Here is a 24,673-nt window from a genome sequence, read left to right as displayed (position 1 = left end):
GCTACTGCTACTGCTAGTGCTAGGCCTAATATTTTTTAGCATTGTTTCTGGAGGCTTCAGTTCTAGTTGAGGCTACTCGGATGACATAACCCATTCAAACTCATTGATAAAAATAAATATATGAACTATATGAAGGGCTAACATTTCTGGGCTTCATGTCCATGTCTATTATCTTTATCTTAGTAGCCAGGACTACAGCTGAAAACCATCATTATTAATAATAATAAGCATTAAGAATTTATATTGAGGGAATTGTCAATGTCTGGATAATAAGATCTTTAATTTTTCATTTTACTATTTTTTTAGGCACAACTTATTGCATCTTTGAGTGCCATTCCTGTCATCTATTGAGTAGCCTACCCAGCCTTTCTCTGCCTGGGTTACTGAAATTTTTTCAAAGGTAAAAGAAAAATTACAAGATTGAAGATAATAATTTGGGGAATTGAGCACATCAACAACATTGTCAGTGAAAACCAACACTTCCTGCCCTCTGCTTGGACCTTGAAATTTGAGAGGGTGGTTGGATGAATGGTCTAACCATGGAGCATATTATATAAGGTTCATGGTCTAACAACATGGGCCTTAGTTAGGTCAGAATGTATGTCTTTGAGTCAAGTGGCGTGGAAAGGAGTAAAATTGCCTGACTAACCTTGTTCGGTTTTTTCTGGGTCTTTCGTTTTCCTCCGACTGTTTATAAATACCTATGGTTTAAAGTGAATTATTGATATAAAATTCTACATGTTATATATTATTAGTCCAAAAATGACCCCATTTCTCTCCCTTGGGGTGGGTCCTATTAGCAACAGGTGAATCCCATTTTAATCTGGTTTTACCTGTCATAGGTGCAGAGTCGCCAGTGGTTTGTCCAAAAATCTGATCAGAAACCCAAGATGCGGTAATGAGAGAAGATTAGAAAGCGTGGGTTTTAACCCACGATAAAACGATGGGTGTTGCTTTAGCGAATACCAATATGATCAGAGAAGTTCAACCTAACTTAAAAGTAAAGGAGCTAAATCTGTATTCTTTGGCACCTAGAAATGAACACAAATAGGTCGCAAAGCAATAATGTAAAATGATTGTATATATAATCTGATTTACATTCAGTTGTTACTCTTTTTAGTGTAATTTCTAATCAGTTATGCTCGGCAAAATATGCAAAGTGTCCAAATTGAATGGCAGTCATTGGTGTCTGGTTATTCCAGTCTACACTGGTAGTATTCTCCTGTGTGGTATGTTTAGTCTCCTGTTTGTGGACATGAAACTTCATTTTCTTGCACATTTAGCTCCCTTTTCCTTAATTAAAATGTGTTCTTTTGAAATGGATGTCATAAAGAAAAAACCTGATTGAGAATATTTGTTTTGCAGGTGCATTTTTGAAATAAACCCAGATAACGGACAGAAATCATGAAAAAGAGGAAGACTCAAGTGTGCCAAAAAGTGATATAACTAATTACTGAACCTTCAAATTTTGAATGGATGAAGTATGGTTGCAGCAATATACTGGTACCGTGAGATGGTATACGGTGGTTTAGATGTCACATTTCGGGTCAAAGTGTTTTAAATCCTGTACCACGGTTCGGTTAACATGGTACAGATATTTTAACTGTCCGTTTTCTACGGCGAACCACAAATCACGGACATGCGAACATTTTGAATTAAAAACGTCAGATGGAAAAGCCGTGACTAATAATGTGACAGTGTGTCGCCATTGTTTTGTTGACATTTCTTACAGAACTGGAAACACGTCCAAGAAGAAATACTGTGATATGTATCGTTGCAAACCACACATAGTGTGGATAAAATTGGGGATAAGGGACCGAGCCACGGCCCTTTTATGAGTGGTACTTTGTAAATGAGGCTTTAAAAACACTGCAAGAAATCTTTTTAATGAATCTTCTTAATTAAACTTGATCTTATTTTACTTTTGATGAGATGTCAGTTTACTTTGATGGAAATATCTGTTAGTCATCTAGTTTGTCCATCCACAATTTGGTACATTTGTAAAATCTTTGTAATGAATTTTCTTAATTAAACTTGATCTTCTTATTGTACTTTTAATAAGATGTCCGTTTACTTTAATGGAAAAATCTGTTGGTCATTTAGTTTGTCCATTCACAATTTGGTATATTTGTAAAATTATCCTCCTCGAAAATCCTAAAAAATTGTGGGATCATTTTAAGAAACTTGGACCTAAAAGGAGTAAGTCAATACCCTTCGAAGTCTATAATGACAACGGTGATATCATTTTTGATAAAGATGAAGTTTTGAATAAATGGGCCTCTGATTTCTCAAAAGTATACAGCCCCTCAACAAATAGTGAATTCAATAGTGATTTCCATGAGCAAGTCGTCAAAATAAAATGTGAATTAGAACGCCGTATGCAGGATGACTCATTTCATTCTAATGATCATCTTAACAGTGACATCACTGCGAATGAACTAGATATTGTTATAATAAAAGCTGAAAATGGAAAATCATGTGGAAACGACAAACTACCGTATGAAGTATTGAGGTACGCACGTGTTAAAAATGTTCTACTCCGCCTATTTCAACTATGTCTAAACACAGGATATGTCCCATCCGCATGGAAGACAGCGATATTATCCCCCATCCCGAAGGACTCGTCAAAGGACCCCCGCATTCCAACAAACTATCGAAGCATAAACCTTTTATCATGTGTAAGCAAACTGTATTCGTCTCTCTTAAATATACGTCTTGTATCTTTTCTCGAGGACAATAATGTTATAGTCGAAGAACAAAACGGTTTCAGACCACACCGGTCGTGTCTAGATCATGTATTCGTAACGAACTCTATCGTTCGAACACGGATATTAAATAAACAGCATTCGTTTTCCGCATTCATTGATTTTCAAAAAGCTCTTGATTGTATTGACAGAGAGTCGTTGTTCTATAAGCTCCTTATTAATAATGTTGACGGTAATTTCTACAATTCGATTAAATCTATGTACACAAACACCTCATCATATGTGAGGATAAATAGTCAGACATCAGTTTCGTTTCCCTGTTCATCTGGAGTTCGTCAAGGTGATAATTTATCGCCAACATTATTTAATTTGTACATTAACGATTTGGCAAGAGGTCTAAACGAGCTTAATAAAGGCATTGATATTGGTGGTCGAAAAGTTTGTGTTTTACTCTATGCCGATGATATTATTTTGCTAGCACCCACGGAATCGGATCTACAAACGATGCTCGATTATACAGCTGAGTGGTGTAAAAAGTGGAGGTTGTCCATTAATAACTCTAAAACAAATATAGTTCATTTTAGACCAAAAAGGAAACCAAAGAGTACGTCCCAATTTCAATTCGGTACACAAAATATAGAGTATGCCTCTTCTTATAAATACCTAGGAATAACATTGGATGAACACTTAAACTTTGAAAACTGTGCCACAATACTTTCGCAATCTGGAAGTCGCGCCATGGGGGCTGTCATTTCAAAAATACATTCTTATAAAACAATAAGCTTTAAAACATATGAAAAACTGTATGAAAGTTGTGTTGTTCCTATAACTGATTATTGCTCTGGTGTTTGGGGATTCAAACAATTTGACAAGATTGATCAAACACAAAACCGAGCAATACGTTATTTCTTTGGACTCCACAGGTTTGCGCCTAAGGTGGCCTATAATGGCGATATAGGTTGGACACCATGCTTTATACGACGATGGACCAATATGGTGAAGTTGTGGAACAATCTTGTATCAATGAGGTCTGATCGTTTAATTAAAGATGTGTTCGAAGCTGATTATAATAACGAAAATGGGAACTGGTGCTCCAAAGTAAAATCCGTGTTCAATAGTGTTCAAATGGGTCACATTTTCAGTAACAAACAACAATGTAATATAAAAGAAATAGAACAAAAACTTATTAATAACTACTCAAATGACTGGTCGAGCGAAATAAAATCTGTCTCCAAACTTCGAACGTACACCAAATTTAAAGATACATTTAGTACAGAGACTTATGTCACCACCATTCTTAGCAAAGTTGAAAGATCACATTTAGCCCAGTTCAGGTGTGGTATTCTACCCCTGAGAATTGAGACTGGCCGTTATACTAGTCAAAAGATCGAGGATAGATTGTGTGTAATGTGTCATTCTGGAAGTATCGAAGATGAGTGGCACTTCCTTCTTCACTATAATAAAAATTTCTTCTTCTTCTTCTTCTTAAAAATGTGCAACTCTCATCTATACATTTCATTTTGGGATTGGTACATTAACTTTGTCAGTAGTCGAGTTCCATCTAAATTTTTATCAACGAGACTGAATCAATTTATGCCATTCTCACTAAGGAATGTACATACTCAGGCAGAGTTATTGTGCAAAATTGTATACATTTTCAAACAGAGATTAAGCTAATCATTGAAACAAGCTGTACATTTTTTTTTTTTTTTTTTTTTTTTTTTTTAAATTGCTGTCAAATACTGCCATTAGTTATAAAATGTTATTTTCTTAAGCCAAAATAGGGGTGTTCTTACGGACCATGGCAATTCTTCTTTCAACACCAGTCTTTAAGGTAAACAAAGCATGTGTTTCATAGTGACAATGTTTATCAACTATATATTTACATAAATATTACACGTTTTGGTACCTAAATGCAACTATAATTATTTTCTAATATATTACCCAATGATTTATGTACAAAACCCCCCCCAAAAAAACAATGAATATATATCAGTTATCATTGAAAGTAAAGAATTAAAAGTGTTATGATTTGTAGTCTCGGACAACTAAACCTGGTACATTTTAGACGTCTTGGTAACCATGACTATGTTGGGAGGTTTTCTACCATACACCATCTTGAAAATTAATGTTATTTTGTAAGACATGTAGATAGATATTGTTATGTTTCACAATGTGAAACGTTTGTTGTAACTTCCATACTCATGCCTGTACATGTAGTTGTGAATAAACTGTTATTATTATTATTATTCAAGGTACAATAATAGGAATTCTGCATTGATGCTGTTCTTGTTCTAAAGTCATGATACTTTTGGGGTTCAATAATTGTTAGATTTTAAATTGTTCATTTAAACATTTAGAATGCAAATTCGTTAATCTCCAAAAATTTTCATGATTTCATTAGATCATGTTTTACTGTTATAATTTACTGATAAGGTGATAGTTTTACTTTCATGTTGTTGATTTTTTAAATAATAGATTTGAGGTAAATATTATAATACCTTGGTAAGATTTTAGAAAAAGATTTGAGGGTAATACTATTGTAACACACTGATTTTATATTTGTAGAATAGATTCTGAATGTTATTGTTATACTATAAAAATTCATTTAAATATTATAATGTAAATGTTACATGTATAAGAATTTGAATAGATAATTTTATTATTGTTAAATTTTTCATGAACTTTCCTTTGGACATTTGTATTTTGTTGCTACCCATTATTTGATACATCCATGGAAATTTTCATTTTTTACTTGCTGGAAATTTGTGTTTGCCTGTCTTAGAGAACTTGACAAATATTTTGGAGAGTTATTTCCCTTGTTAGTAAGGGTAACAGATTCTTTTTCTTTTTTTTTTAAAGTCTTCATTTTTCCATGTACAAATGTTCATTATTATTAATGAAGAATTATGTAAAGAGCTTTGTTTTTGTTGAAATATACCACCAAACTGCTTGACAGCCAAAGAATATTTTCAATCTCTAAACCTCCAATTGTAATAGCAAACCTGCTCTTGATCAAATATTTTAAAAATATGGATTTGTGGTTGACAGGTTTTTTTTAAGGCAATTGTTAGCTTTACTTACTGACAGTAATCTCCAATTTCCAGTATTTTCAGGTCTTTTTATTATATCTTAAACTATCATGTAAAAGCATTTTGAGGAATTATATCTTGTTTTGAATAATTAAAAAATTCTGTTTTTAAACTTAAGTAATTAATGTCTTTTTGGTGCTTATCATACCATAAGTTTTTTACATGTTCGTAAAAATATATTTATGGTGTGTCGTAATTTTTACGTACATTAGTTGGCAACCTAGCTGCCAGCCATTTGTCTGTAAATTTTACGGTAAAATTTTTACTGTGATATAGTCGTTTGGATGGCATAAAAAAAACCGAGGCCCCTTGTCCGGAATCGAAATGATGTGGGAGTTAGGGTGGCTCAGTGAGTAGGACGTTTGCTCTCTAGTCTCTAACATCATTAAAGTTTGGAGCCACGGTGGCTAAGTGGGTAAGATGCTGGCTTACTAAACTGGAGGTCACATGTTCGATCTCTGCATTGGCCAAGAAAGTTCATCAGGGTTTTCTGATGTCGTTTCCCCTTGTCAGTGGTGCAGGGCGGAGGGCTTAGCAAGGACAGCTTAGTTGTTCGGATGGGTCGAAAAAACCGAGGCTGTAAATTGGCATGCACGTAACTGGAAGTTTGAATTCAATATAAGCCTAGGCCTTTGTACCGCTGCCCGGGCACAATTTTCCTCATAGCACACTGTATGGCTTATGCCCGTCTTCATTAGCAAGGACAGCTTAGTTGTCGGATGGGTCGAAAAAAACGAGGCTGTAAATTGGCATGCACGTAACTGGAAGTTTGAATTCGATATAAGCCTAGGCCTTGGTGCCGCTGCCCGGGCACAATTTTCCTCATAGCACACTGTATGGCGTATGCCCGTCTTCATTAGCCCAGTCGGAGCAGAACAGTACGACGTTAAACCCTATTTCATTTCATTTCATCAAAGTTTATCTCAAATTTTCTGGCGGGGTTTACCAATGTCAGTTGTGAAAGAGAGAAATGGGGTTTAACGTCCACTCGACACAAACTAGGTCATTTCGGGACTAACATAGGGGTCTTTAGCTATGGGAGGAAACCGGAGAAAACCCACGAGGTTGGACAGGCGACCCTACTCCTTGTCACGTACAACCGGGGATTCGAAACCACGCCAGTTGACTCAATGACAGGCCGTATGATATAGCTAACCATTCGGCCATCCAACCCCCCAGTTGTGAAGAAAGGATGGGATAAAAAAGACCGAAGTTCTGTGTCCGAATTTGAAATGAAGTAGGGGCTGCTGTGGCTCAGTGCGTAGTCAGGACTTTTCTGGCAAGGGATCCCCTTGTCAGTGGTGTAGGACGGAAGGCATAGGTACAGCATGTTGTTCGGATGGCATGAAAAACCGAGGTCCCGTGTACACATTGGCGTGGTGATGTGTGGGGCGCTGAGGGAGGGACTCTAGTTTCGATCCGCCCCTATATGTGACAAGGAGTAGGGTCGTCTGTCCAACCTTGTGGGTTTTCTTCAGGTCCTCCATCCCCCCACCCCCACTAAAAAAAACTGTTAATTGCTTGATTTGTAGAGTGGACGTTCAACCCCATCCCCCCCCTCCCCTCTCATTTCATTTCGAACGTCAATAAAAACCGATAACAATTGTTACCTTTGTATTAGAAAATAAGGTTTTAAAACACATTAATACATAATATAAGTACTAGACAAAAAATAATACAAGTCATTACTGTACACACACTAAAATGTCGCACACTAGAGCACGCAGAAAAGGGTACCTTCATCAAAAAGTATTCAAACCAGCTTTGGTGACAGCATACTTAATATTTCACAGAATCAAGGGATGAATAAACGGATGAATAAGTTATGAACATATCAATGTTTATTACCTTTCTATGATGCATTATCAAATTACTCGTAGGAGACCCGGCTTTACACGTGCCCAAACTCGCCCGGAGTCTAAATTCGCCCTTTGTCCAAGTGCGCCCGTAGCCCAAATTTGCCAGTGGCCCATATTCACCCAATGCTCAAATTCGCGCGGAACCAAAATTCGAACATCCATACATCCATACCTACATACATACACAACTGGATTTTATTGATATAGATATCACCGCAAAGTTCTCATGACCCGGATTCGGGACAAACCGAAGGGTACGTTCAGGCTGCATCAAACCCACCTAAATGAGCCTTGGTCAACTTGGTGGCAAAATGTTATTTATTTCACAGAATCAACTACCAGACTTCACACTTTCAGGACCCGGAAAAACCCACGTGGTTCGACAGGCGACCTATCCCTTGACACGTTCCAGCGGGGAATCGATACCCCGCCAGTTGATTCAATGACAGTCCTTATGAACAAATGCGAACGCGTTAACCATTCGGCCACTAAAACCCATTCTGTTCTTCACCAACTGAGCTAATGAAAGCGAATATACGTCATGCAGTGTGCTACGAGGGCCTACTCTTATTTCGAATTCTAACGGTAAAGGGTTCTTGTACCTGGACACCAATGAGCGTGAAAGAGAGAAAGAGAGGCACAAACCAGGTCATTCCGGGACTAACAATTTTATTTCAATAATTTGCTTGCGTTTAGGGGTCTTTAACAGTGGGGGAAACCCAGAGAAAACCCACACGTTTGGACAGATGATCCTAATCATTGTCACGTTCAAGCTTCGAATCGAAACCGAGCCACTTGACAGACGCCAATGTGTAAACGGGACCCCGTTTTTTTTTTTTTTGTCCCATCTGAACATAGAACTAGAATACTAACGGGAACGCCCACTCGGTGACGTATAACGGTGATGACACAATTATGCTGTACATCGCATGCGCGAAGTCAATAAGGCACAAGTAACTTCCGGCCGTATGTCAACATGGCAGAAGCGTACGACGCCCTGGAATTTCAAGAACTTGACGGTGTAATAGATGTAAGTTATTCATAATTTTAATGAGTTTTTTTAAAATTAGTTATATAACATACCATCGGGAGTATAAACCATTTATTTTCGGACATTAAATTATCCGAACACACGTTTGTGTATCATTTTCTACTACATATTATAAAATTATTATTAATAAATTATGATGACATTCACATTTTATTTAGGACTTGTTATTATTTTTATTTATTGTTTTGTGTATATTGTTGTTAGCCTTATGGCATGTCCGTGCCAGTTTTGGCTGGTTTCCCAGTGCCCTTTTCCTGTTTATAACGAGGGGTTTTACATAGGCTAAGTCTGTTCCCCAATCCCATTCAGACATCCTGAATAAAAATATTGTTTATAAAAAAAAAATGTTTATTCTTTACTACAGCTTTTCTTTGCTAAAGATTTGTTTGAGACATCTCAACCTGTCGTTCCAGTAGCATCCGTAAGTTTTCTACATATACAACATACATACATATAGCCACATAGTGTTCGTAGCAAATGGGCAAGTTTTGAAACTCATTATAGTCTCGATCATGTCTATATATTTTTTTTCTTCTCAAACGATCAAATTGCTTTGGAAATGAAATGATATGGGGTTTAACGTCCTACTGTTCTGCGCTCCTATGCTGGGCTAATGAAGACGGGCATACGCCATAAGGTGTGATTTAAGGGAAATTTTGCCCGGGCAGCGGCACTATCACCTGTTCTTATATCGAATTCCAACTGCCAAGGGATCTTTTACGTGCATTCCAATGTATACAGGTGACCTCGGGTTTTCGTATCATCCGAAGGATTAGACAGCTGTCCTTGTCAGGCCCTCCGTACTGCATCACTTTCTCGGCCAATGCAGGGATCGAACACTCGACCTCCAGGCTAGCGAGCCAGCGTCTTACCCACTTAGCCACGTGATCCCAAATTGCTTTGGAACAATTTCTTTTATTTTGTATAATATTTACTTTAAAGGGACAATAACACTCTTGCTGGCTTGAAAGCTCCAGAAAATAAATAATATCTCTATCTAAGTACTAGATGTTTAAGTGTCCCACCTGTTGTGTAAATTATCCATTACATCCTATTTTACTTGTCCAGAGGGTTCGAAAATATTTTTAAATCGAAGTTTCATTTGAAAAGGTTTACGTTAGACGTTTCAAACCATTATGTTGAATTTTTCAAATTTTTTAAATAAGGTGTGTTAAGATGAAATTTGTATCATCAATTAATTGAAATATTCTAAAATAGTTAAATTTGTTGACCAGAATAAAGATTGGGACATATTATTCAGTTACAACAAGAGTGGTATTGAGCCTTTAAAGAACTGTATTAATTTGGTATCAAGCTCGTAATTAGATAAAATTGTGAGGGAAATTATAACCTCCAACCCTGTCTTTGGTTGTGTACAGATTTACACTGGTAATTTTAATTCATAGCTATTGATTTTGTTTGGTTTTTATTTACGTTGTTTTCATTGTTATTTATTTTCTTTTTAAGATTCAAACTAATCCAGTTTAATTTTATGGGAAAGTTCAAGTAGTGGTTATATGAAAAATGATCTGATGTTCACATGATCCCAAGGGTTTGCCGAACCTCAATCGAGTTTAACCCCAACAAGGAATATTATACATCAAAACTGTTCATCTGCCTGTGCATTTTCTAGTATAAGTTTATCATCATTTTGAACAATTGGTTAAATTACTATTCAAGATAATTAATTTAAAAAACAAGAACAACAATATGTGGTTGGAATGATCCAAGGCTCTGTTCAAAGATATTTTATTCACATGACAGTGATGCTTGTTAAATAAAACTTGTGAATTTAACAGATAATGACCATTGATAAACACTAAAGGCAAATAGAAATGCACAAAAAAATCCATAAGCTTATGATAATAATGATTAAACATACATTATGCAAGAGCTAAATCTGCCTATTGCAGGTTTTCTTTAGGCCTGAAATGTTTTTCTAAATTATTAATTAGACATTAATTAACTTATCCAGGCCCTAATCAACTCTCAATAGCATCGGATTTCTCCAATATTAAATAGATTAGAACAGTTCAGCCATATTTTGATTTAAGCTAAAAATGGAGGAGTGAGACTTTACTTCGAACAACCAGTATGATGGTTGAAATTATTGCACACGTCTTGTCAAACCTTCAAAGGCCTTCAAAGGCTAATATCTTCGCTCGCAATAGAGTAATTTGAATGAAATTTTCAAATTATTCATTTTACATTATTTATCTTCGAACTATTATAGCAAGAATGGCTAGCTCTTTATCAAAATCTTACATAATGTATATTTAAGAATAATTTAATACATTTATAAAGCTCACACATTACAAGTAGTGCACCTGTATAAAATTTGTATAAATTTTGTTATCATTGTTAATATTTTATACTGAGATGCAATAAAAATAATACATCACTTTTATAAATGGATGAATGTAAATCTTGTTTAGAAGTGAATCCAGGTTTAACACCCTACTTACTACTTTTCAGCTCAATTTTGTTTTAAAGATTTGCTTTAATCTTGCAATTAAGGATGTAACAACATCATATTACGATAACATGTGAGAATGTTTTGAAGATTGTGTAAACCCACCCCGAACAATTCTCAATCAAAAAAATTAAACCCAACAGAATCAGTATGTTGATTTTTCTGGTACACGTGGGGTATATAATGCAGCTTTTAAAAAGCTAGGTTTTGTGCAACTGTGGAAGGTGCAAAGTTATGCCACGTCATCTCAGAGGTGCTATTTCATTGCGTCTCGATATATTTTGTTTACAATTATCAACCTGGCCCCAAGTTCACAAAGCATTCCCAGACTTAAGAATTTGCTCAACTTTCAATCACTGTTTTTGAGAAATATCTTTGATCCAGAAACACAAAACTTTGCACATAGTTTCTTATTGATATATTTACATTAAAACAACAATAGTTAGTAAAGTGCTATATTTAAGTTAAAATAAGACAAACAATTTTGAGTAAAACCTTAACTTAAGACTGAGAATGCTTTGTGAACTTGGGGCCTTGTTTTCTTTTCATTACTTATTATCTACAATACAGTAATAACAAGAAATAAAAAATCTGTAGAACACTGCTGATTAAGTTCTAGATTTAATCCTAGATTCAATCACATTTATATTTTTATACTTCCAATATCGATATTAATTCCAATAGAGCCAGGAAATGTTTAGTTTAATTATACACTTTCTATTTTGTTGTATGAAATTATCTGTATAATCTGTGTTTTTGTTACTTTCATTGTGTGAAATGCTTGCAGCAAAGTGCTGTAAATAAAATACCTGACATCACTGATCACAGTTTAACTCTTTTACTTCTCATTTGACCTCAAATCTATGTGGAGTGGAGTCAGTTGGAAGAAATAAATCAAAATGGAGTGAAATCTACATTTTAATCAAATTCGTACCACATGATTATATTCTACCACTTTTTGCTCGTTTATATGGCAACTATATATTATTGCTAAGCTATTTTTGAATTGTAAATTACATTTACAAGTATGTAAATATTGATTCTTTGAATTATATATTGTCAATCAAAATCTGAATATGCAATGTGCTATGTAGCCATATATGTGAAATAAACTATTATTATTGCTATTTACTTTCTCTGTAAATCTCTGTTAATCTGTCGACAACTTAAACAAATTTCTTTTTGAGTGTCCTCAACAAAACTATTACATACAGAAGCAAGTACACAGCTTTCGTAATTTATATGTTGACTTATTTGTGTTCATGAAAAGATCAACCTGTCTAATATATATTACAGTTGTAGGCTGACATTGAGAATAAGACTGTAAATGTTTTGATGTTATGCCCCTACATATCTTCATATTCTCAACAGTTCTTATAAGTAAATCTATAGATGTAACTTTAATTTGAACAGGAAACAAAAATTATTATATTGTACTTCACAATTCAAGTCCTTGTCAATGGTTAAATGGTATGTTACACTTTTATCTTCAGTTTTAAACAGATAGATATAATCACTTGAAGACTGACATAGCCAACAAAGCAGGCATTTGACATAAAAATGATTTCTGCAACATCTGAAAGGTTACTTCGTTCATATGTAAACATTGAGTTTCCTCGGTTTTCCTTGGACCCTGAATAAAATAGACAAAATCATAACATTCAATTAAAACAAGAAGAATTGGATTCTCATACATGTATTCATAATTTTCTCGGTTTCTGAATAAAATCGAAAAAATTACAAAAGTAAATATAAAGAAGAATCGGATATTCATACAAGTATTTATAAATAAAATTATGGGAGATTACAGAAGGAGCTAGCAGTTCTCATTATAATAGTTAAAAACTAGATAATATAAAGGGAATTTGCTGAAAATTTCAGTCAAATTGATCCACCCTGAACCGAGAATTTAGTGATTGAATTTTGGGCCTAGCCTCGATCATCATTACTAAGCTCGGTACGATAAAAAAAAAACATGGTCTCGATTATCCATTTTTTGATTTAATCAGAAGTAGCAGACTGGGCTCTAATCCAGTATATATCACAGGCTAGCGATGCCATCGAGCGTTGATTATGGTCTGGATAAGTTAATTAATGTCTAATTAATAATTTAGATAACATTAAAGGCCTAAAGAAAGACCTGCAATTGACAGATTTAGCTCTTGCATAATGTCTGTTTAATATTGATGAATTAAATGTTCATATACTGATCTTTTATAAGGAAACATCGAATGTTCATATTCATAATTAAGTTAACAGAAATTTAAGTTACCGGTGACTTCCTTGGATTCAATTTCTTTGTTGTTACGCTTTTCTGTAGAAGAATTAAGGTTGATAGTCTCCCTAACCCTTCTTTTAATCTTCGATATGTGGACCCAGAATTTTTGTAAACATCTGAAATATTCATAAAATCAAAATAAAAAGGTTCCTACATACAAAACAAAAGGTTCAGATATAATTATTTTTTTTCCATGCTTGTTGATTATTCATACCGGGAACAAGATTATTTCGGAATTTAAAAATAAAAGGATTTGACAGGTCAAGGTCAGTCATAAATAAATATACAATTTTAATTTTTATGGAGCTGCTCAGTTAAAACTTTGACCTTTAAAAAAAAAATAATAATTAGTAATTCATAAAATTAAAGTAAAAGAAGATTGTTGAGAGAGAATCGTCATGCTGTCACACACTCATCGGGTGTAGTAATCGTCAATTTCATAACAAATTGAAAGTAGACTAGGCCTAGCTACGGCACTAATGTAAACAAACCTATATGCATACAACTTTGATGAGAGAAAGGGTAAAATCTAACGGGCAAACATGAAAATACAGACATTCAGCTAGTATGGGTTTAACTTAACTTCATTGTTTCATTGTAGGTTGTCAGGGTGGACTGCCAACTAGAATCTACATAATTAATTTCTTTTGAGTTTTCACTTACTTTTTCAACGAAATAATCCGGCTCTACGTGTCTTGAACATATTGTCATGGTCTTGTCATTTATCGGGTCTGATCTGGTAGACTGTATGATACGTAATGATTCTCTCTCCACTCTATGTTTTTTTGGGTAAGCGATAGAATGATCAACCCCGATTTCTTTTATTGCAGGCGGAACATCCGAACAAAACACAATTCGCGCCAGGCATTTTGTTAGTGCGAGCAGAAACCGGAAGTACGCTGTGCCCGATATCAGCGTCAGAAGCCCGCCGTCACATAAGGTAGTGACGTCACACGGTGGGCGTTCCCGTTAGTATTCTAGTTCTATGATCTGAACGACTACACGTTATCCGTTGCCAGGCCCTCCGTCCTCCATCCTACACTACTGACAAGGGAGGACATCTCCAGAAAAATCCCGATGCACTTTGATGAAGTTAGAGAGCAAATGTCCTATACTCACTGAGCCACTGTTGCCCCCACTTCATTTCGATTTCGGACAAGGAACCTCGTTTTTTATTTATACCATTCAAACGACTATACCACTGACAAGCAGGAACCCCGACCGAAAAATCCAGGAGAACTTTGATGAAGTAAGAGAGCAAACTTCCTACTCACTGAGTTATCGTAGCTCACACTTCATTTAAATTCCGGACACGGGATCTCGGTTATTTGTATTCCATCCGAACGACTATACGTTGTCCCTTCTCAGGCCCTCCGTCCTAGGGTGGACATCGCCAGAAAAATCACGATAAACTTTGATAAAGTTAGAAAGCAAACGTCTGGGCCACCGTAGAGCCAACTTTATTTTGATTCCGGGCACAGGACCTCGCTTTTTTAATCCCATTCGAACGACTATTCGTTGTCCCTTGTCAGGCTCTACATCCTACTGCACTGACAAGTCCATGCATCAAAAAACCCGATAAGGGAATTATTGAAGTTAGAGAGCAAAGAAAGATTCGACTGAAGACTTAAAATCGATTACAGAATACAATACTATCTGTGCAAGAAGTGATAAAAATTGTTTAGAACTATTAAATTTTCTAGAACTTCAAACATTTCCGTTTATTATAACCCATGTCCAAATATAAATGCCGATACGGTTGTCAGTGGACATGCGTATAAACTGCACTTCCGAGGCGAGAAGACGAGAAGTCGAGATTGTGACGAAGCGAAGGAGCGAGAAGACGAGAAGACGAGATTAACTCAAAGGCGAGGGAGCGAGAACACGAGGTTTTTCAAAGGCGAGAAGTCGAGGGCGAGAGTGCGAGAACACGAGGTTTTTCAAAGGCGAGCTGGAGCGAGAAGTCGAGGGACGAGAACATGAGAAGTCGAGGTGAAAGTAATCTCGTGTTCTCGGGGCGAGATCCTCGTATTCTCGCCCTATTTCCTCGTGTTCTCGTCTTCTCGCCCTCGACTTCTCGTCTTCTCGCCCTCTGTGTAGTCATTGAACAATTAAATATTCGACGTGAATTTCAAATGGAGTTATGATATAAGTTGTTTGTGTATAGAAATGGTTATTATAATTATATATAGCCAATAATGAATATAACGACAAATTACTGGCACTATTTGTATTTCTGTGCTTATATAGAGATAGTTTGGGAAATCAAATATCATCCAAATTACCGGTAAATGGGCTAAATGCTTGGGTCGTCTTCATCTGTCACGTGTATGGTGGCCCATGGTCGCAATAGCGTTTTTGGGGCTATTTTTGGTATTTCATTTAAAATAAAAATATTAGTACAAAAAAAAAAGAAACAATTTTTTTTTTTTTTTACAAAATAAAAAAAATAATCTTTTCAAATTTTAAAAAAAAAAACTTTTACAAATTTAAAAAAAAAAATCTAAATATGTAAAAAAAAATAATATAATATATTTAAAAAAAAATAAAAAAGAAATAATATTAAAAAAAAATTAAATGAAAAAAAAAAAAAAAATTGAAAAAGAAAAGATAAAAAATAATTCCCGACGTGGCCCATCGTCGCAATAGTGTCTTGAGTATCCAGACCCAGTATACAGCTATCATTAGACTAGAGCGACCAGAAACATTTTGTGGCCCATTGTTGCAGTAGTATCTCGATTATCATGTGTGGGATCTATGAAGAACGTATAAACTCGAACGACAAGAAACGAGTCTGTAGTCAACATAATTGTAGATACTTCAATTTTGATTGGCTAAGCACTAAAATAAATCTAATATTATCTATTATCCAATCAAATACTAAAATTTGAATTTTATCTTAGTAAAACAGGCCCCAGACGAAACCACGTAGGCTATCATGCTCTATTTTGTCTTTGAAATTGATGTTGTGCGCCATCGCACTTTCGCACCTGTGGTCGTAGCGGGGGACTAGCAATGACCTCAGGGAGAGCAGGGGTTTCACAAAAACTAAAGCTAAAATCACTAACATAGATTTTAAAATCAAAGTGAAATTTTAAATTTATGCGTTTCACGAAGATCGATTTTATTTAATTTTAACTCATAATTTAATGTTAATAGATTTTAGTTAAAATTACTTGTGCCTTGATGTGAGGTAACTATAGACTCGTTTCTTGTCGCTCGAGTCTATACCATACGTTCTTCATAGATCCCACACAGGATAATCTGAACGACAGACCCACGATGTTTGACAGGTCACCCTACTCCTTGTCACGTACAACCGGGGATTCGAAATCACGCCAGTTGACTCAATGATGGGCTTTATGATATGACAGGCTTTATGATACAGCGCGCACGTGCTAACCACCCCCCCGGCTACTTAGTAGTAGGCCTATACTTCGAGGATTAGTTTCAAAGTTGTTAACTACTTTTGAAATTCGACCTCAGGGAGACCAAGTGTTTTAAAAACATTACATAAGCCTTTTGAGGGGAGAATAGGCCTTGCGGACTAGTAGCCCGAATGGTGTCATTAATTAAAGTCAATGACTTCAAACGTCATTATGTATGTAGGCCTAGTTCTAGTTAGACTGGATAAACTAGTCTAAATGACACTAGGCTTCTATAGTCTATTAATTATACATTTCTATTGACTTGCATATGTATAAATACATATCCAAGTCCATAGACGTCATGGGTGGCAAAATTGTGTTTCGCGTGTTGATGTCTGTTTACCTTTTTCCTTTCGGGAGGGGAGATAACTACAAACTCGTTTCTTGTCGCTCGGGTTATGCCACATAGGATAATCGAGACACTATAGCAACAATGGGCCACGAGGTATTTCTGGTCACTCGAGTCTAATGATAGCTGTCGTAGGCTGATTTTATACTGAGTCTGGATAATCAAGACACTATTACGACGATGGGCCACGTGCAGAATTCTTTTTTTGATTTTTTCTATTTCATTTATTTTTTTTTATACATTTTTTTAATCTTAAATATTTTATTAATTTTTTTTATATAGATTTTTTTTTTATTTTAAAAAGATTTTTTTTTTTTTCTTAAATTTTAAAAAGATTTTTTTTTCTTTTTAATTTAAAAAGATTTTTTTTTCTTTTTAATTTAAAAAGATTTTTTTTCTTTTTAATTTAAAAAGATTTTTTTTTTCTTTTTAATTTAAAAAGATTTTTTTTTTCTTAAATTTTAAACAGATTTTTTTTTTATTTTGTAAAACAAAAGAAAAAAAAATGTTTCTTTTTTTTTACTTTTATTTTTTATGATTATAAATGAAATACAAAAAATAACCCCAAAAACGCTATTGCGACCATGGGCCACCATACACGTGACTTTTTTAAACAAAGGACGCTTAAATTGGTCTACGGCATGATAAAGCATTTTAAATTCACTCGAAAATACTCCAATCACAAAAAGTCTAATCTATAAAAGTACAAGACGATAATTCGATGATTATGATTAGGCCAGTCACGTGTTAATTTGACCGTGATGTGTATATCAGAGATATACTGTACAGGTAGTGGTAAAAACTATGTGTAGTGCCTGTGACGTCACAAGCCAATCAACCAGATTAAGGTCGTAATTGAAAAATTGAAAAGCGTTTTTGCGTGTCGGATACTCAAACGTTAATAGCCGAATTAATTTTAATCAGATTGGCGTGAACTTGCCGTAAAGTGGATATAGTGACTATTGGCTACACGTAGCCTAGCGAAAAAAAAATTTGGCCATCTTATGTGGTCTTTAAATCGGATAAAAGTTGTGACCTAGAGGGACAAACAAGGGGAATAATTCAGGAAGTTAATATCTGATATGCGCGAATATCAAAAGGAACCAAGATCTTTATGGGTTATTAACAGGTATTTCAAGATTTTTATCAAAATCAGATTAAAATTGTGACCTCTCACCCGATGCAACTGAGGTACACCCTATTCAATAAGCCTCTATGATTCAGTTCCACCCGGTTCAACAGGGGGTATATTATAATATAATAATATTGAGGTTGGTCGATTAAGTAGGGTAGAATAATAATACCATAGCCTTATGTACATACACGCATTAGCCAATCAGATTTCGTGTCTACGTCTTCAGAGTCTAATGACGTAGGCTGGTAGTTTTAGGCGCGATACATCTTGGACCAGATTATTAGAGGAGTACTGGGCCCTGTTTCTCGAAATTTTAACTAAAGATAAAATCCAATTTTATTAGATACTTCAATTTTGATTGGCTAAGCACTAAAATCAATCTAATATTATACAATCAAATTACTAAAATTTGGATTTTATCTTAGTTAAAATTTCGTGAAACAGGCCCCAGTACGAATTTACCTTTACGATGTCGACGACGAAACAGGTTTCTTCCACCCCTACACTGCCACAGTAAGAGGTAAGATTCTAAATACTTTGCACAGGTCCAGATTCTAAAATAGAATGGAATAGACTTGACTAGGTCGTAACTAGGCTAGCCTCCTCAACTACGGTAGGCCTTTATTTTCATTTTTAACTAGGCTAGCCTAGATTTTATTTCTAGATTTAGCCTAGTGCCTTGCCTTCTTTGGCCTCAAATCCTAGATTATAAATCGGCTAGACCTTGTGACTGTGTACTTGGGCCTAGTCTGTTTGATTCATGTTTTCATATTACAATTCAGACAATTGCCAAGGCCTTGTTGACGTTGTGACTGGCTGAGGGCCGTAGGGCCACAAGGGCTAGGCCCAGTTCTTAAAATGTACGAACTTTACCACGATGTACAGCAATAATGGATTAGCAGATTATGCATGCATATTACATTTTTAAAATATTGCGCTGGGTTTTCATTTTATCAATTTGACAAGACTGCTATGCCGGTAGTCGATCCAAGGGTGGTAGCGAGTGCGCCCTCGTACCTCGTTTTGAATTTAAAAATAAAACTGACCTTGAACTAGAAAAAAAGGCTTAGGCCCAAGAAGCTTCGGTTAGATCTAAATATTAAGCCCACCTGCAATTTTCGTCAAGGTCACGAGATGTAAACAGGGCTAGCGCTAACCCTAGACCTAACCCTAACCCACATTCCCCAGGAACAAATTAAATCACGTTCTCTCTAGGGCTTAAGCCTGTGGTGTTTACATCTCATTACCATGACGAAACCTATCGGTGGCCTTGATATTTAGTAATTTACACCGGGGGTCACGGTGACTACGTGGGTAAGACGCTGGCTCGCTAGCCTGGAGGTCGGGTGTTCGATCCCTGCATTGGCCGAGAAAGTCCATCCCGATTTTCCGGTGTGGTTACCCTTGTCAGTGATGCAGGACGGAGGGCCTGGCAAGGACAGCTGTCTAGTCGTTCGGATGGAACGGACAACCGAGGTCCCGTGTACACATTGGCGTGCACGTAAAAGATCCCTTGACAGAGTAGGCCATAGTGCCGCTGTCTGGGGAAAATTTCCCTCATAGCACACTGTATGGCGTATGCCCGTCTTCATTAGCCCAGTTAGGAGCAGAACAGTAGGACGTTAAACCCCATTTCATTTCATTTCATTTCCTACGTTCCATAGGCCTATGCGTGAGTATTTGCTCTACAGAAGCGGCAATATCGGTCTCAATGCGAAGAATACAGTCGAATTCGGTTAGATTATAGATAATTTTAAATTAAAAGGGAACGGACATGGTACCACTTTTACGTTTTCATTTCACAGATCAACACAGCAGCTCACTGGTTTTGAAATTAATATTTAATAATAATAATAATATAAGATATAGTTTTCTTTCAAACGAGTCCCTGTAAATTTAAATACTTCGACTCTTCGAGAGTTTCTTTAAAAATAAAACGGCTCTTTAATGTCGTAGGGGGTGTACACAATGAAGACATTTCTATAGCTGACATACATTTATTATATTTTCCAGATACATCTATTTATTCCTAAATCAAGAACATGCTTCTTTCTTAGAAGTTTTGGGAGTTCTCTCCCCTTGATTCCCAAAAAGGGAAAATACTCTCATTTACAGCTAACATACGGACTAAGACTAGTAATTATTTCCCCTTATTTCATGATGGACGAATGTAGTGCGAGTTATAAATAGACAATTTTTCCCTTAATTTTTTTCTCCCCTCTTCCTGCATTTTTGGGTTGACTTTTTGGTCTAGAATTGGAGAAAAGGGATCAAATTTGCAATTTCATAGCAGTTTTGGGTAATACTGATGATATTACAGCGGAGGGATAGGGGGTGTAAAGTGTCTTTCTGCAGAGCAATCATTGTGTCGGAAGTGAGATTTCCACCCCTGTCAACTTCAAATCTGTGTAGCAAAAAATCTAAATGGTCAACCCCCTACAAAATTATGATGAGGAGATTGCCAAATGTTGTCCCCATTGTGCCTATAAAGATTGGAACCAACGGAATGTTGAGCAAAAAGCTACAGCCTGTGATGTTACAGTCATTTAACATTGAAGTCAATGGGCAAATAATTGCTAGTCTGAGTCCTGATGAAATAATGAAGCATGGCCGACTCGGGATGTTGATATTTTTTCAACGGCTTGTTTCCTGAAGTTTTGAATGGAAAGTGTCAGAAATGGTAAGAATACTGCTTTTTTATTGCCCAGCAGTAAGTTTTTTGACTATTTGGTATCAAAATAGCCATGATTGGGGGTATCCGTTGGTTGAGTGTGAATTTTGGGTTGTAAATGTGTAACATTTTGTTCACAATGATATCAAAACATGGTTAGGTCTAAATATTAAGGCCAACTCAACTGCAGATTTGGTCTAAAGTCACGAGATGTAAACAAGACTGACCCTAACCCTAACCCAAGACCCAGTCCTTACCCTAACCCTAACCCACAATCTTGTCAAAAAGCATGTAGCCTAGGCCTAAGCCAAGACCTAGTCCTGACCCTAGCCCAAACCCACAATTGTGTCAAAAAATCATGTGCCCTAACCCTAATTACATGTTGTGACCTTGAACCAAGTCTGCAGCTGGCCTTAACATTTAGACCTAACATGTTTTTGACATCATACAATGAAATGTTAACATGTACACTCCAAAATTCACACCTGTGTGACTTTTGATCAAACATGCAGTTGGCCTTAATATTTAGACCGAACCTTAAAACATGGCATCTACCTTTGAGATTGGCTTAGACTTATGTGACACTCAAGGTTTACTTTTTTACTGACTGTTAACTGGTTTCTTTTTGGAGGGCCAGTGACGGGCTGTTCGCTAGAAATAAAGAGGTTTATTTCTATTTCCAGTTGAAACCATATTTTTTTCTTATTTTCTCACTGTTTTTTATTGCATATTTATCCCCAGCCTCCTATCATTTCAGGTGCCCAGGTAATGTTTCATAGAGTGGAATGATTGACCTCAACACAAGTATTAAAAAAAAAAGAAGCAAAACAGGTGAGATAAATGTGCATTTCATACACTTTAAGAAGTACATCCAACCTGATCCCCGCTTCTGCTCACTAATAGTAATGGGCTGGAAATTTGGTACTGCACAGGCCTGTCTTCTCCCCTTGACATTTAACTGAATGACAGAATTCCACATTTTGACCATTTTCTGGATGTCAATGACCATTTCCCTGGATAGTATTCGCCCCAGAATTCTCATTCTCATCCAAATTTAACATTTCAGGTCTACATCTCAAAACCTGATCTCTTCCTGAACTGGCTTTAGGAGAACGATGATGCATATCAATTTCATCCCTGATCTCTATGACACCTGTGGTGGAAGTGGAGGGCAAATCGTAATCAGTTTGGGTTCCAGCCCCGAGGACCTTTGTAAACTTTGCTTTTTGGTGATGACTTAATTTCCGAGCTTGAAAAGGACGCTTGTGTGTTTATCATGGCCTCTCATATTGGAAGATAACATTAATGGCTTGTGTGTTGATCGACGGTTGTGCATATCTCTTGGTCAGGAAAGTTGTAGGCACCATCGCCATTGTAAATCATTTGACAGGCCCGAGTGAACGGGGCGACCTATGATTGGTCAGCAATGTATCAGATTCCATACCGGGGGGTGGGGATGAAAAAACTGTTGTAGTGTTACATAATCAGATTATTTCAACTTACTTATCCTGTGGAAATACAGCTATATAGGAGATATTTTGAAATTCATAGGCACTGCATGTTTCAACATTTTAGATTTGACCACAATTTGGCACTTGAAACTATGTTAACAGAGAAAAACTGTGTGGTTTTCGATGAAAGTGTTAAAAGTCTAATATTGCATCATGATTACTGTTTTAAAGTATTTTCGTGTTTGATTTATATTGAATTCATCTCATCTTTTTGAAGAATGCATTTATGTTCAAAAATAAAAATGTTCTGTGGAATTCAAAATTGATGTGCTTTTAAATTATCAGATTCCAAACTGGGGGTGGGGATGAAAAAGCTGTTGTAGTGTTACATAATCAGATTATTTCAACTTACTTATCCTATGGAAATACAGCTATATAGGAGATATTTTAAAATTGATAGGCACTGCATGTTTCAACATTTTAGATTTGACCACAATTTGGCACTTGAAACTACGTTAACAGAGAAAAACTGTGTGGTTTTCGATGAAAGTGTTAAAAAGTCTAATATTGCATCATGATTACTGTTTTAAAGTATTTTCGTGTTAGATTTATATTGAATTTATCTCATCTTTTTACAGAATGCATTTATGTTCAAAAATAAAAATATTCTGTTTAATTCAAAATTCATGTGCTTTTAAATTTCTGTCTGAAATTCCGCAGTTTTCTGATGTATTATAGTGTTTGCAGAATGCCGCACAGCTCATCTGAAAATGCATAGATTTTCATATTCTTTGGCCAGGGAATTGCATATATGTTTGTTTATTAGATAACAACAGATTTGTTTAAACTGCAGAAACATGTGAGGTATATAGGACTAAGACTAGTAATTATTTCCTCTTATTTCATGATGGACGAATGTAGTGCGAGTTATAAATAGACAATTTTTCCCTTAATTTTTTTCTCCCCTCTTCCTGCATTTTTGGGTTGACTTTTTGGTCTAGAATTGGAGAAAAGGGATCAAATTTGCAATTTCATAGCAGTTTTGGGTAATACTGATGATATTACAGCGGAGGGATAGGGGGTGTAAAGTGTCTTTCTGCAGAGCAATCATTGTGTCGGAAGTGAGATTTCCACCCCTGTCAACTTCAAATCTGTGTAGCAAAAAATCTAAATGGTCAACCCCCTACAAAATTATGATGAGGAGATTGCCAAATGTTGTCCCCATTGTGCCTATAAAGATTGGAACCAACGGAATGTTGAGCAAAAAGCTACAGCCTGTGATGTTACAGTCATTTAACATTGAAGTCAATGGGCAAATAATTGCTAGTCTGAGTCCATACATTTATACAGGAGTTATTCCCCATTAAGCATACTTTATAATGTATTGTGGAAGACTGTAAGGTCTAAGGTATATTACTGAACATCCCCCCGCGAAAAGAAAAACAATGCCATTGTTTTCAATAGACCTGACAGTCTTTAACAAGACATTCAAATATAAAAACAAAACTAAAAAACTGAATGCAACTAGAATAAAGTACCAAAACCAAGAAACAAGATGGTAAAATATACATCTTAAATCATAATAAACCTGATCTAAATAACAGGGGGCGGTTTAGCTTTAATGGCCTGTTTGGCCTTGGCATTAAGAGCCGAGTCGGTTACCCAAAAAGACTCGTGGGCAGCTTCACCCTTTAAATGTACAAGATATTCCGCTTTGTTATTTTTAACCCTTTGGCCGATAACTTTCCTAATCTTGTAAAATCCATCACTGTCGCTACCAATGGAACAGGAATTTAACCCACAATCAACATTACCACCACTTTCAGAACGATATCTTAAGGGTTTCTGATGGGTTCACAGGGATATGTGACCCTTTACATGATTGTTGAGACGGTGGTTCTGAAACACGTAAATTATGTGGAGGTGTCGTTTCGTTTTGATTAAATCTTTTAAGTACAGGTACTGGGATTCGAGACGGTGTTGTTGATTTTGGGCACATGAGTAACAACAGTACTAGGAAAATACGAGGAAGGATTGGGAATACGAACATAGGCCATTTTCAATCTATCCTTATGTACATTAGAGATAACTTTATTAGTAAGGGGGTCAATTATAATATCAACAATATGATCGCTATGCAGGGCCTTCACAACAAAGGGTCCCGTATAACGGGGCTGTAGT

General features: G+C 35.9%; 1 protein-coding gene and 3 long non-coding RNA genes across 6 annotated transcripts in view; 3 read left to right on the top strand and 1 right to left on the bottom strand.

The window, feature by feature from the left end:
• LOC126811173 (dehydrodolichyl diphosphate synthase complex subunit DHDDS) overlaps positions 1–5,859 on the top strand; it is a 94,818-nt gene extending 88,959 nt beyond the window's left edge. For all 3 annotated transcript variants that reach the window (XM_050536715.1, XM_050536714.1, XM_050536716.1), the window contains 2 exons: positions 307–400; positions 1,366–5,859. In XM_050536715.1, the coding sequence (XP_050392672.1) occupies positions 2,079–4,382 (2,304 nt within the window). In that variant the 5' untranslated portion in view covers positions 307–400; positions 1,366–2,078 and the 3' untranslated portion in view covers positions 4,383–5,859. The remainder of the gene's footprint in view (positions 1–306; positions 401–1,365) is intronic.
• A 1,641-nt stretch (positions 5,860–7,500) lies between these two features.
• LOC126811328 (uncharacterized) lies at positions 7,501–14,577 on the top strand. The gene is made up of 3 exons (XR_007675569.1): positions 7,501–8,686; positions 9,072–9,128; positions 14,289–14,577. It is a non-coding gene; the product is annotated as an uncharacterized LOC126811328 (long non-coding RNA).
• LOC126811277 (uncharacterized) lies at positions 10,441–14,290 on the bottom strand. Its single transcript, XR_007675500.1, has 3 exons — positions 14,122–14,290; positions 13,453–13,574; positions 10,441–12,813 (listed from the first exon to the last, which is right to left on the bottom strand). It is a non-coding gene; the product is annotated as an uncharacterized LOC126811277 (long non-coding RNA).
• Positions 14,578–17,795: 3,218 nt separating the features above from the next.
• On the top strand, positions 17,796–23,147 carry LOC126811261 (uncharacterized). Its single transcript, XR_007675476.2, has 3 exons — positions 17,796–21,050; positions 21,799–21,872; positions 22,108–23,147. It is a non-coding gene; the product is annotated as an uncharacterized LOC126811261 (long non-coding RNA).
• Positions 23,148–24,673: the final 1,526 nt, after the last annotated feature.

This window comes from Patella vulgata, chromosome 2 (genome assembly GCF_932274485.2).
Source record: "Patella vulgata chromosome 2, xgPatVulg1.2, whole genome shotgun sequence".
Taxonomy (NCBI): Eukaryota; Metazoa; Mollusca; class Gastropoda; family Patellidae; genus Patella; species Patella vulgata.
This window is presented reverse-complemented; position numbering and strand designations above follow the sequence as displayed.